The 13,191-nt window shown below is 40.8% G+C and overlaps 1 protein-coding gene across 2 annotated transcripts in view; it reads right to left on the bottom strand.

Annotated features, from left to right (window-relative positions):
• septin10 (septin 10) overlaps nt 1–13,191 on the bottom strand; it is a 70,629-nt gene that overhangs the window by 14,649 nt on the left and 42,789 nt on the right. For both annotated transcript variants that reach the window (XM_028800895.2, XM_028800896.2), the window contains exon 7: nt 5,945–6,113. In XM_028800895.2, the coding sequence (XP_028656728.1) occupies nt 5,945–6,113 (169 nt within the window). The remainder of the gene's footprint in view (nt 1–5,944; nt 6,114–13,191) is intronic.

Raw genomic sequence — 13,191 nt, 5'->3', positions numbered from 1 at the left:
TTTGTAAATTGTAATTTAGACCACTTTGCAGAGGTTTGTTTTAATTTTGACATTAAAATGTCTTTCTGTTGCTCGATGTCAAAAAAGCCAATTTAAATCCTCTGTGATTCAATGAAGTATTGGTGTAACAATAAAATGTGAAAACTTTCAAGGGCGTGAATACTTTTTATAGCCACTGTATGCACAAAGATGGCAGGACAGCAGTCTATATAAATCAATGCAAAAAATTCATTCAGATTTAGTTTCAGATTTTCTTGAAAGCTCTTGGGGTGTGCTAGTAAAGTACTTTTATCAATAATAAAATGTCAGTCTCACTTGTAGCACCTCCTATATGGTGAGCACAGAAGGCAGTACTCCATTACAAGATTTAATTCAGTTTTACTCAGAGAACTCTTGACTGGGATCAGATTAAACTAATATTACTACTTTGGTTTATAATACAATTGCATTCTCTCTTATAGCAGAGAGCACAATGGACACAAAGGATAGGATGTCATTCTACATACATTTCTATAATAGATCAAATAGTCTTGAAAGCTCTGGACTGCAAAGTATTCTGATAAATAATAAAATGACATTCTTCCTTATAAAACAGTACATGTAAGGGGCATAGAGGACAGAGCTTCATTTTTATCTGAATTTATAGTGCATTCAAGATATAACTCCAGCAATTCATCATATATTCCTGTAAACTCTAGACTGTGATGGTGTGTGCTAATAAAGGACTTCATTTGTTAATAAAATTACTTCTCCACTTATACCACTATAAGAATAACAAAGCACTACTTTAGGTAGGATGGTATGGTGGCACAGTGGTAGAGCTGACGCCTCGCAGTAAGGAGACCGGGTTTCTGCATGGGTATCTTCCGGATACTCCTGTTTTGTCCTACAGTCAAAAGATGTGCAGGTTAGGAACATTGGCAGTAATAAATTGGCCCTGGTGTGTGTGTTCATCCTGTGATGGACTGGCACCCTGTCCAGGGTTTTCTTCATGCCTTGCGCCCTATGTTAGCTGGGATAGGCTACAGTACCCCCTGCGACCCTGTTCAAGACTAACCGAATTTGAAAATGTTGAGTAGGTCTTACAAAAAGAGAGGAACAGCACAGCTCAGCAACACTGTGTGCCAACATGCACTTGACTTTCTGGGTACCAGCAATGAAAACATACCATTAAGGATTACTCATATGATTACTGAGCTTAAAGCCAAGAGCTGCTTGTTTCATTAAGTGCGATGGTTTCCTCCCACAGAGGAGTAGAAGATTAGCTATGACTTTTAACTCCTAATGTACGTGAGTATGCCCTCAGATAAACTGGCACCCGTCTAAGTTTGGTTCCTCCTTCGCGCCCAGTGCTGCTGTGGATGAGTGCTAGCTCTCTGTGAGCCTGCTGTCGGATTATGGTGGTTCAACAAATGGATGGATGCTATGCTCAAACACTGATATAAAGACAATAACCATTCCCTGCTTACATAATAAGTGTAAAACTCTACTTGAAAAGGCTATTTTTTATTATTTGTATTTTTCTATGGACATTTTTTTGGTTCTGTGTTTTAAGTAATTCTTTTACATAAATGTGTCATATCCCTGTGGTATTTGTTAATTTATTATTAAATAAGCCAATTATTATTGTTTATTCATCTTCTTTTAGCTAGTATTCCACATTTTCTTTGTTTCCTGTTATTTTCAATATGTGTTGCCATTTCTCTATACATCCATCCATCCATCCATTTTCCAACCCGCTAAATCCGAACACAGGGTCACGGGGGTCTGCTGGAGCCAATCCCAGCCAACACAGGGCACAAGGCAGGAACCAATCCCGGGCAGGGTGCCAACCCACCACAGTTCTTTATACATGTGCTTATTTATTCTGTTTTTTTGCATTATTGCAAAAATCATTTCATTATTTTTTTTCTAGTTTTCATTTATTTTATTTATATAAATTAACTGCATCTGCTTTTTCTTTTATGAAAATAAGAACATAAGAAGTTTGACAAACGAGAGTTGAACATTCAGTCCATTCAGCTCATTTGTTTAGCTAATAGCAAAACCATCCTAATATCTCATCCAGATACTTCTTAAAAGTCGTCAAGGTTTCTGTTTCAACTCCACATCTCAGTAGTTTGCTACAGAGTTCCACAATGCATTGTGTAAAGAAGTGCTTCCTGCCTTCAGTCCTAAATGCACTTCCCCTTAATTTCCACTGATGTCCTTGAGTGTCTGATTCACTCTTAAGAAGTTGCTGGATCTACTTTATCAATGCCTTTAAAGATTCTGAAGACCTGGATTAGGTCTTCCCTCAGACCCCTCTGTTTGAGACTAAACAGGTTGAATTCTTCCAGTCTCTTGCATTACGGCATATCCTTAAGTCCCATGATGCACCTGGTTGCTCTCCTCTGCACAGCTTTAAGTGCTGCTATGTTCTTCTTGTAGCGTGGTGATCAGAACCGCACACAATATTCTAGATGTGGTCTCACAAGTGCATTATATAGTTTAAACATAACGTCCCGATTTATATTCAGCCTTGGAACATATAACAATTTATTTGCCTTTTAATTGCTTCAGCATAGTTTAGATGATGGAAAGATTTTGTCAACATGAAGAGCTAAATGCTTTACAGAGGCTGTTTCATCTATAACATGGTCTCCTTTCTTGTACCTATAACTGACATTATGTTGAACACCATTTTTCAAGTGTTCACCAAGTTCTGAAGCTTGAACTCTTTTTACTGCCTCTTTAGATTCTGCCATTCCACTGATTTTGGTGGCATCTGCAAAGTTCATTAAGTATTCTAACTACGACAGAATCTATATCATTAATATCAATCAGAAAAAGTAAAAGACTCCACTGATCACCTCATTCCAGGTGTAGTATTCTCCTTTTATTTGCACTCTTTATCTTTGGCCGTTAAACCAACTTGAGATCCAGATTTGTAGGCTACCTCTGATGTCTACAACTTCTAGTTTCAGAATTAACTGTTGGTGTGGGATTATTACTGCAATGATGGCTTAATGAATATTTCATTAATATTATATTTTTTCTAAGTTTTCTATTTTTGTGCTATCTACTTTAAATGTATCACTTTGATTTATGCATTATTATCACTTACTATATTGACTCCTACTTATACTTATCATCATTAGTAAAATTTCATCACAAGTAGACTTTTAACTATTTTGATGGTTTGATTCTGTATGGATGCTATGATCACTATTAATTGCACTATATAACATAAAAGCTAACTGCTGGAAACTGAATCAGTTTCTCTAATAAATGTCCTAAGCAGCCTGAATGACGAGACACCTTCAATATCCACAGAGACGGTTCCTTTTGCTGACCATTATATAATCAAGATGTACAAAACAATGCCTCTTTTAAAATGAGGTTGTTTTGCATGGGAGTTTGAAGAGTTAAAGGAAGCTGAAAGGTGGACTGAAGTATTTGCATCTTAAAGGATCACAACAAAGTCACGCCAGGTCACCCAAAACAACACAATCTACTTTGCAAAATCTACAGATAAGGAGGTCAGGAACTAAAATCCTGTGGTAATACAACATTGTTAACTCCAGAATTGCCAGCTTAACGCATAGTACCAATATAAATTCATATTTCCTTCTCTTACATATAAAGTAAAATATTGACTTTTTATCACTATTGTAAACTTATTTACCATAGTCATCAAAGTTCAAAGTGTACTTTAATGCACATCAATATGGCACAGAGTAGTGATGGTGTAAACTCACCATTGAAAATATCAAAAGTACATTAAAGATTGAATAAATCAATAAAAATGTTACACACTTCAGTATGATTTTATGTCTATGATATCTGCATTTTTGCGGGATTTGCTTATCCATTTCTCAGTAGCACTCTGCTTGAGGAACGTTAAAAAACTCTACACAGAGGTCAGCCAGCAAGACTGGGGACCGATTTATTCAATTCAAAACAGTGATGGATACATTTGCTTATTTCCTGTACTCACTCTGTCCATTTGCGGGTCACAGGGAGGTGAAGTCTATCCTGGTTTGCAAGCCAAAACCCAACTCTGTATATGTGGTGCCAGGCTACTGCAAACCACACTCACTTAAAACAATTAAAATGTATCATGTAAGGCAGGAACCCACCGTGGACAGGATGGCTGCCCACCTCAGGTAAAACTCGCCACAGTACAAACTCACGCTTACTCATGCAGGCCAAATTTAGAATTCACAATCAGAAGCCATTGGGTAAGGTGGGAACCACCTCTTGATTGAACGGCAGTCCATTGCAGACCACACTCTTGCTCACACCTACACTCGCACATACAGGACCAATTTAGAGTCAACAATCAGAACTTATCCAATACAGTAGGAACCAATTCTGCATGTGATGCCAGCCCACTGCACAAGCTCAAGTCATACAAGGGGATGATCAAGAAATAGAGAATGATGTCAAGGATAAGCTAAGGGTTAGAAATGAAAAGGCAATTAAAAAAGACACCAGCCCACTACACATGCTTGGTCATAGAAGGAGATTAATAAGGGACAGAGAACGTAGTCAGGGATAAGTCAAGGGTCAGAAATCAATCAAATGTGGCAAAGAAAACCAAGGGGCAAGAGGAATCATGTGTCATGGAAAGGTCTTGACCAAAATACAATTACTAGCAAGCTGGTTAAGTTTGCAGATGATATCAAGTGAGATGGATTGGCAGATAATCATCACAGGGGACTTGGACAGCACACCAGCTCGGGCAGATTTGTGGCAGATAAAATTTTATTTAAGTAAATGTAAAGTATTACACATAGGAAGTGAAAATGTGAGGTTTCAATACATAAAAGGGGTTCTGAAAATCAAAAGCACACCTTGTGAGAATGTTTTAGGAGTTGTAGTGGACTCTATGCTATCAACTGCCAGACAGTGTTCAGAAGCCATTAAGAAGGCTAATAGAATGTCAGGTTAAATAGCGCCTTGATGTGTGGAGTACAAGGCACAGATGTTATGCTGAAGCTTTGCACTTTTTGGTCTCCAGGCTACAAAAAGGACATAGCAGTATTAGTTAAAGTCCAAAGAAGAGTGACTAGGCTCATTCCAGGGCTACAAGAGTCGAATTATGAGGAAAGAGCCTTTTCAATTTAAGCAAAAAGAGATTAAGAGGAGACATGATTGAAGTGTTTAAAATTATGAAGGGAATTAGTCCAGTGGATCAAGACGGTTATTTTAAAATGAGTTCATCAAGAACATGGGACACAGTTGGAAACTTGTTAAAAATAAATTTCACACAAACATTAAGAAGCTTTTCATTACACGAAGAACTACAGACACAAGGAATAAGCTATCAATTAGTGTGGCAGACAGTAAGAATTTTCAAAACTCAACTTGAAGTTATTTTAAAAGAATTAAGTGGATAGGACTGACGAGCTTTGTTGGGCTGAATGGCCTGTTCTTGTCTAGATTATTCTAATGTTGAAATATTTTTCTGGGTAGTGGGTGGCTGAAGTTCATTATTTATAGAACATTTAAATTTGCATTGCTGAATTTTGCCAGAGGATGATACCAGAGTGGATCAGTGATGAAATGCTAAGACACTTGTTAATGTTAGAAATAGTGTAAAGGAAGATGGTAGGTGGGTCACACTTAAGAATACATCCATTTTCTTATTGAAGCTAACACTGAGGCCAGACAAAATTGACCTTTCTAACTATTAAGTGTGAAAATTCACTGCATTTTCTCCAATTGTTTCACAATTAAATTATGTTTTTGCTGAGTTTAGATTTTTGTTGGTCTCTGGGCCATGTCATTGATCCATTAATAAAACCTTTTTTGCTTAGGTTGACCACAAATAGCCAGGAATTCCTTGTCAGTGAGTGTGTTAATAAATGACATGTAGCTTTGTATAAACATAGTCATTTTGTTATCGTACATATTACAACAATTGCAATGAGATATGTCCAACATCAGATATACCCACCTGACTGGCTTGTTTTCTGGATCAGTGTCTTTGAATCCCATCTCTTCAAGCTTGCATCGGCGATAGAGCTCATAATGTCTTGTATGAGTTTGCTCCCGGAGATCCTCCATGTTTACACAAATCAGCATTTCCCGGAGTTTCACAAAATCACAGTGGTTCTCATTTTCCACTTTGCGGGGGGAAAAAAAAAAACTGGTTTTAGATAAAATCATCCCAAAATTCAAATCATATTCCAACCTAAAAACCGTACATTTACTTTTATTATCTTATAGCCTAGATAAGATTACAACGAACATGCTAGTAGAAAGAGGCCTCAGCCCGATTCACAAAGACACCAGTACTTGCTTTATCTATCCATTATTCAAACCAGCTCAATCCATTGTATAGTCAAGCGATGCTGGAGAACATCAGCAACATCAAGCACAAGAGAGAACTCATTCACACTGGTCCAGTTTAGAAACATCAGTTAGCACTCATCATGGGATTGTGATTAGTTAAACAAAATACAAAAATAATTACTAATATAGAAAAAAAATATTCAATTTTAATTAAATTACACTAGCAATTAGGTTTTTCTTTTTTAAACAAGCCAAACTTTATATAACATCAGCAAGCCCGCGATTCTCAAAAGAATCGCAAATCCAAGAATGGCAATCACCTCATGGAGGGTGGGTGCGTCCTGGGAAATGTCATTTAATTACATAAACATATTTGTACTAAAGCGGTTTCTATTTGGAGCTGTGACTCATGTGGTTATGGTGTTTCAGAAGCGCGTTGTAGGCGCCTTGTTTCCATCAGGACGTAAATGCATGACAATACCGCGGTGAAATGGAGGCTCACCGTCATCACTTTGAAACACAATTGCCACTTCATTAACGATGGGAACATTGTATCGTCTCGGATCCTGTTGTTTGTCCTTTATTTGCACTAAGGCAACTGTAGTTGGTGCCACACCATCCACCTCTGCTTTTGTATTGGCTTCTCTTTCAACCTCATGTAGCATTTTTATAGAGTTTGCTAATGGGCGATTGTTTATGACTTCAGCTACGTTTCTCATTATTAGCTCTGTGGTTGATATACTGCGTCATCTAGATGTAACACGTACATTTGGACACATTTGTGGTGGTGGTTTGGCTCAGGGTGCACTGTTCCAATCCGATGCAATATTTGTCAACACACGCGAAAGCAGTATGGGCCATTCCCAGGGGGGAAGCCGGTGCGTGATGAAATATCATGGAGGGTGGGTGCGTTCTGGAACAGTTCATTTCAACACGCTTCTGTTATTGTTTTTCTTCATGCAGTCTCGTTTTTGTTTTTTTATGGCTGTGTCGTCGTATATGCGGTGGTGTGGCCGGTCGCGTTCGTGCGGCTGTACAACCTGGCGTGCACGCTTTACCTCAGGTTTAGTTCACAGGTCGTAGGCATGGTAAAGTTTCCATTTAATTCAATAACCCCATTTGAACTAAAGCGGTTTCTTTGTATGGGTGCCTTCGTTCATTGTTTTTATCCATGTTGTTTGGGCGCCACCTACTGACTCTGGTTTGAACTAAAGCGGTTTCTTTGTGTGGGCGCCTTCGTTCATTGTTTTTATCCATGTTGTTTGTGCGCCACCTACTGACTCTGGGAAGCCGCCGCGTTTTGGGAAGCTGCTGCGTTTGACTCTAGGGCGGGCGCCACGGCGCAGCACGTTGTGTTATTTGGTTTTGGGCGCCCCCTACTGACTCTGGGAAGCCGCTGCGTTTGACTCTGGGGCGGGCGCCGCCGCGTTTTGGGATGCCGCTGCGTTTGACTCTGGGGTGGGCGCCAAGGCCACAGTGCGCATGCGTGCGTTTGACTCTGGACTCTGGGGCGGGCACCAAGGCCGCAGTGCGCATGCGCCTCGGTGCGTCCTCCGTGCATAAATTAACTGTGGTTTAGTAAGATAGATAATATTCCTAAGCATACTTAATACAATTTTAGGCTTCAGAGCTTGGAGCCTATTGCAATCTCACCAAGCTCAAGGAAGGAACCAGCCCTGGAACAGAATACTAGCTGTTACAGGGCCCACTCACTCACCCACAGTCAGGTAGTGGTCAATTTGGAATATCCAGTTAGCCTAATTTGCACATCTTTGGGGGTGTAAGAGGAAAACAGGAGCATGGGCAGAATTGCCAAATGCCATATAGACAATATCTGGGCATGGGATACAAACCTAAGATTTAGGACCTGTGAGGTGGCAGTGCTACCCACTGCACCACAAGGCACCCCAAAACTATACAGTTCATTTTGAAAAGTGCACTCTGAAGGTAAAAGAGTATGGGACTCAGAAATACAAGCATTTTAGATATGGCGCAAATAGATGTGCATGTTGGTCTGTTTATAGTTCAAGCGTTCAGTGTGCGGCACTGTGCAGTAGCAGAATCTCTCAGATTTTCCCCTCTGAGTTTTTTCTTTACCTTTCCATCGTGCTCGTAGATACTTCCATTTCTGCCTGAATAAAATTAATCTTTGATCAAGATCTGTGCGATTTAATGCCATGAAATTGTGTACATTTGGCTGTTGCTGTGTGCTTTTAATTTTAAATTGTTTCAGGTGCTGCTAGTGACACTTCACACAACTGTTCCATCAATGAGCTCATGTTCTTTTGTCTAACGCATGTGCAGTCAATGAGCACAAGGTCACAGGGTTACAAAATTCTGGAGGTATGTAGTTGCCAACATTAGAATATGTGCGCCAGAACTGATAATGAAACTTGTTATGTGTACACTAACAGCAATGTGGACGCGTCATGCATAAACGGGCCTTTGAGTTTGCACCGATTAAGTCCTTTCAATTTTGTACAAACTGCCCATTCCTACTACCAATTGGATGGTTTAGTGAGCTCCTCAGACTGGCCCTAATGCAATCAATCACGGTATCTGCTGGATTGCCAAGTTGGTGACCAAACTTAACAACAGAGGAAGTAAAAATTGTAACAAGGTTTATGTAGGTAAAATAGTGGAAGGATCATCACTAATCCTCAAGAGGCAAGATCAGAGGGCCAGCACATCTGCTCAACCCTGTTTATCTGCACCTGTGCTCACCCCAAGCAAGCATCCTGCAGGGGATGCCTACACATTGCTTTTTTTGAGTGGATTCAGTAAGCGGCAAATTCAAGTTTTGTTTTTTGGAACTTTCGAGACTTTTTATTTGTTCACCCAAATATTTTCGTTCCACGGTTGGTTGAATCCATAGATTTATGGAGGGCCGACCATATACACTTGGCTTAAACTAATTTGGGTGCACTTGTCCATCAAAACTGGCACACTCCCACCACTTGCTGAACTATGAAAGGTGAACTATGAGGATGGACAGTATAAACAAATCAGACTGAATCAATTAAACCAATTAAACCATAGAATGCACAGCGTAATAGTAAACTAAATGTAAAAACACTGAATAACACTGAGAAAACCTTGAACAACAGAGAAAACTAACACTGCAATAGTTTGCGCTATAGCGCTACCAGCCGCTGGCTAAAAACACTTTTTTTTAATGCGTTTTAAGCACAGGGAAAAAAAAAATGAACATTTGAAAAAATCTGTAATTTAATAAACCACCAAGTAACATTGCAACAATGCACGCTACAAACCGATCGTTGTAAACAGAAGTGAAAACAAAATCAAGCCCAGTACATTCTTTAACTGCCTTCCTACCTTATGCATCCAGCCCCCTCTCTCCCACGCTGCCAGTGTGTGTGTCTGTCTCTCTCTCGCGCTGCCAGTGTGTGTGTCTGTCTCTCTCTCGCTGCCTGTGTGTGCGAGTCTCTCTCTCTCTCTCTCTCTCTCTTGCGAGCTGCCTGTGTGTATGCATCTGTCTCTCTCGCATTGCCTGTGTGTGTGTGTCGCGCTCTCTCGCTCTCACTCTCTTGCTCGCTGCACAGGAAATGCACAGGGAGAGACTGAACATGTACAAACCGAAAGGGAAACTGGCTTGTTCGTATACTGAGTGTGTGGTCATGAACCGAGGCAAAAGTTTGGTGAACTTTTTGGTCGTAAACCGATTTGTACGTGTACCGAGACGTTCGTGAACCGAGGTTCCACTGTACTCACTCTGATTATCTGATACTGAGCCAATTTAACATTGCTACATAAAATTACCTACATGTCAGCAGCAAGCTGAGAATTCAGCTCAAGTCAAAGACAGACAGAAAGGAAAGGCACTATATGATAGGATAGACTTAAGCCTATCTATCTGTGACAGAGGTTTTACTTGAACTGTTGCTTAAGAAGCTAAACACCACACTTGGGCCCCATTTCATTTCATGAAGGTATGCACATATCCATCTATATACTGTACTTTCAATACCTCACATCCAGTTAAGTGTCAGAGTGAGCTATGGCCTATCCCAGCAGTCTTCTTTATAGACTTTCTATAGAAAAAATGTCCCTTGTTGGTGAATTAGTCGTTCTAAACTGGCCTGGTGTGATGAGAGTAAGGGTGTGTGTGAGTGGGCTCTTGTAGTGGACAGGCACCCTGTCCAGGGTTGGTCCCTGCCTTCCATCTGGTGTTTCCAGGATAGGCTTTGGAACTCCCCACAACCCTAAATTAAATTAAGGATGTCTGAGAATATTAGAAATTTTACTCTGACCGTAATACATGGTGTGAGCAGTACGGGGAATATTCAAATCATTCCCAAACCATGAATAAATGGAAGTGAAGCCAGAGGTATAAAAGTAATGATTTCTTAAAGAAATGAATTAAGCAAGGAAGAGAATTAAACCAGGATAGGAACTAAGTAATAAAGGAATTGACAAAATGATGAACTGACCCACTAGTCAAACTAAACAATAGCTAGCTCACTGTCTGTCTAATCATACAATATAACTGGTGCTACTATGTGTGAGCGTGTATTTGCCCTGCAATGAACTGGTGCCCAGTTCAGGGCTTGTTCCATATGTTAACTGGAATAGACTGCAGCCCCAACAGGACCATGGTCTGGATTAAGCAAATTAGAAAAAGGCCTCTATCTCTCTCTCCCTCTTTAATGATGCAGAAAGTATACTGCCCTAGCTCACCAAACGTACCTCTAAAACCTCTCCTTTCTTCATTTTCCCCACCTTCTTCAATCTGACTCCAGGTTCAAATTGCCAATGGCTCAATATTTCTTGGGATGGCCAAAAATCTGTGGGCTATCATCACTCTGGCTCGTTCTCCAAGCATTTCCCATAGTGGCCCAAGGGAAACTTCAAACTCTTGACTAATCTTTAAAGGGTCACAAAGACCACAAGTCACCTCTCCTCTATTTTTAGTAAGGAGCTGACATATATAGCAACTTTACCTGTTACTGACATGTATCTCGTTGCCCTTACATTGTGTAGTCATTCTTCAAGTGGTTTAGTCTTTTATTTTTCATTTTATAGCTTGACAGGCATCCTTACTAGGTCTCCTCATATAATATAAATAATTCTTTAAAACTTTGTATTTGCATTGAAAGGATGAATCATCGCACTCAGCGTCCAGAGTCTGCAGCACTATCCCTGTCAGTCTGAACATGTCCACTGGCTATAAACACCTTTGCCCTGGTATGCTCACTAAATACACTTCCCCACATTCCATGACTTCATAATGCCCTTGACACGCCAGCTAACTGATGCAAAACCACTGGAGGAGTCTCAACACTTCAGTTGCTCAGACTTGCTAAAGTTATGCTGCAATCAAACAGGCAGGCACATTTTATTATACTTTCAAAACCACAGCAGCAATCCTAAGAGCCCTAGGGAGGATTTGCCAGATCTGGTGGAGGTGTCAGCATTTTAGTCTTGCAGCAAACATTTAGATAGCAGACATCCATATTCTAACCTACTTATCTAGTCCAGGATCATGGACAGCTGCACCCTAACCTAGCAGCACTGTGTGCAAGGCAGAAACCAATCCCTGGATGGGATGCAGTTTCATTACAAACAACATAAATGAACATTCCAATTCTCATTCATACAGGGAATATTAACTTCATATTTGTATTTGGCATTATGTTATTTTAGATTTGCTCTCATCCATATTACTAACCGAAGGTTGTAAACCGGATATGGACGCAGGGCATATCGAGGTGAACGCGCACTGCAACGAGCCCGCCACTGAGCAAAACAATAAAACCCCACCACTGAGCAAAAAAATAAAAACGAGCCCGCCACAGAGCAAAAAAATTGCGCAGGGCGCATCGAAGCGCACGCGCACTGACGCACTGCAACGAGCCCGCCACAGAGCAAAAAAATAAACAAGAGGATTCCAAGGTTATATTACATTACGGAAACCCCAGAGGTCCACACAAACCCCGCCACAGAGCAAAAAAAATAAAAACGAGCCCGCCATGGAGCAAAAAAATTGCGCAGGGTGCATCGAAGCGCATGCGCACTGACGCACTGCAACGAGCCCGCCACAGAGCAAAAAAAACAAATGAGGATTCGAATGTTGTATTACAGTACGGAAACCCCAGAGGCCCACACTACACAGCATATATGAATCACATTACAGTATTACAGTACGGAATCCCCAAAGGTCCACACTACACAGCATATTGGAATCACATTACAGTATTACAGTAGTACATTATTAACAGTCCAGCCACAGAAAAAACAGAAACGCCACCAGATGGAAAGAAACAATACACTAGCGCTCCGTATTAAACGTAAGTGTGATTATAATTCTTAACAGTAGACACCGTATAGCTAACGGAGTCACGGCTCCAAAAACAAACAGCTCAACGACACAGCCACAGAAACGAGAAGGTTGTACACCGGATGTCACATGCACTGCCACACTGCAACGAGCCCGCCACCTGTAAACTAGACTTGCTCTAATCCACTGTGCCAGTAATGTTGATCACATAGCGGTCATTCAGTTTGGCGCCCGCCCCAGAGTCCAGAGTCAAACACAGCGGCGTCCCGCCCAAACAACACAATCTGTGAGCTACACTTGCTCTAATCCACTGTGACAGTAATATAGATCACATGACGGTCACAGACTCTAACCCAGCGGCTTCCCAGACTCAGTGGCTGACACACGAACACCACAACCTGTAAACTGAACTTGCGCAGCGGCGAGCGGCTTCCCAGACTCAGTGGTTGGCACACGGACACCACAACCTGTAAACTGAACTTGGAGTGCTCCACTCTGCCAGCAGTCGGTGTCAGCAAAAGCAACAGAATCACGTCTTCATAAAACGAGACCGCTTTACTACAGATATGCTTATGTAATTAAATGACATTTCCCCAGACGCACCCACCCTC

Source organism: Erpetoichthys calabaricus, chromosome 4 (genome assembly GCF_900747795.2).
Source record: "Erpetoichthys calabaricus chromosome 4, fErpCal1.3, whole genome shotgun sequence".
NCBI classification, from domain to species: Eukaryota; Metazoa; Chordata; class Cladistia; order Polypteriformes; family Polypteridae; genus Erpetoichthys; species Erpetoichthys calabaricus.
Note: the sequence above shows the minus strand (reverse complement) of the source record. Positions and strands in the feature narration are given on the sequence as shown.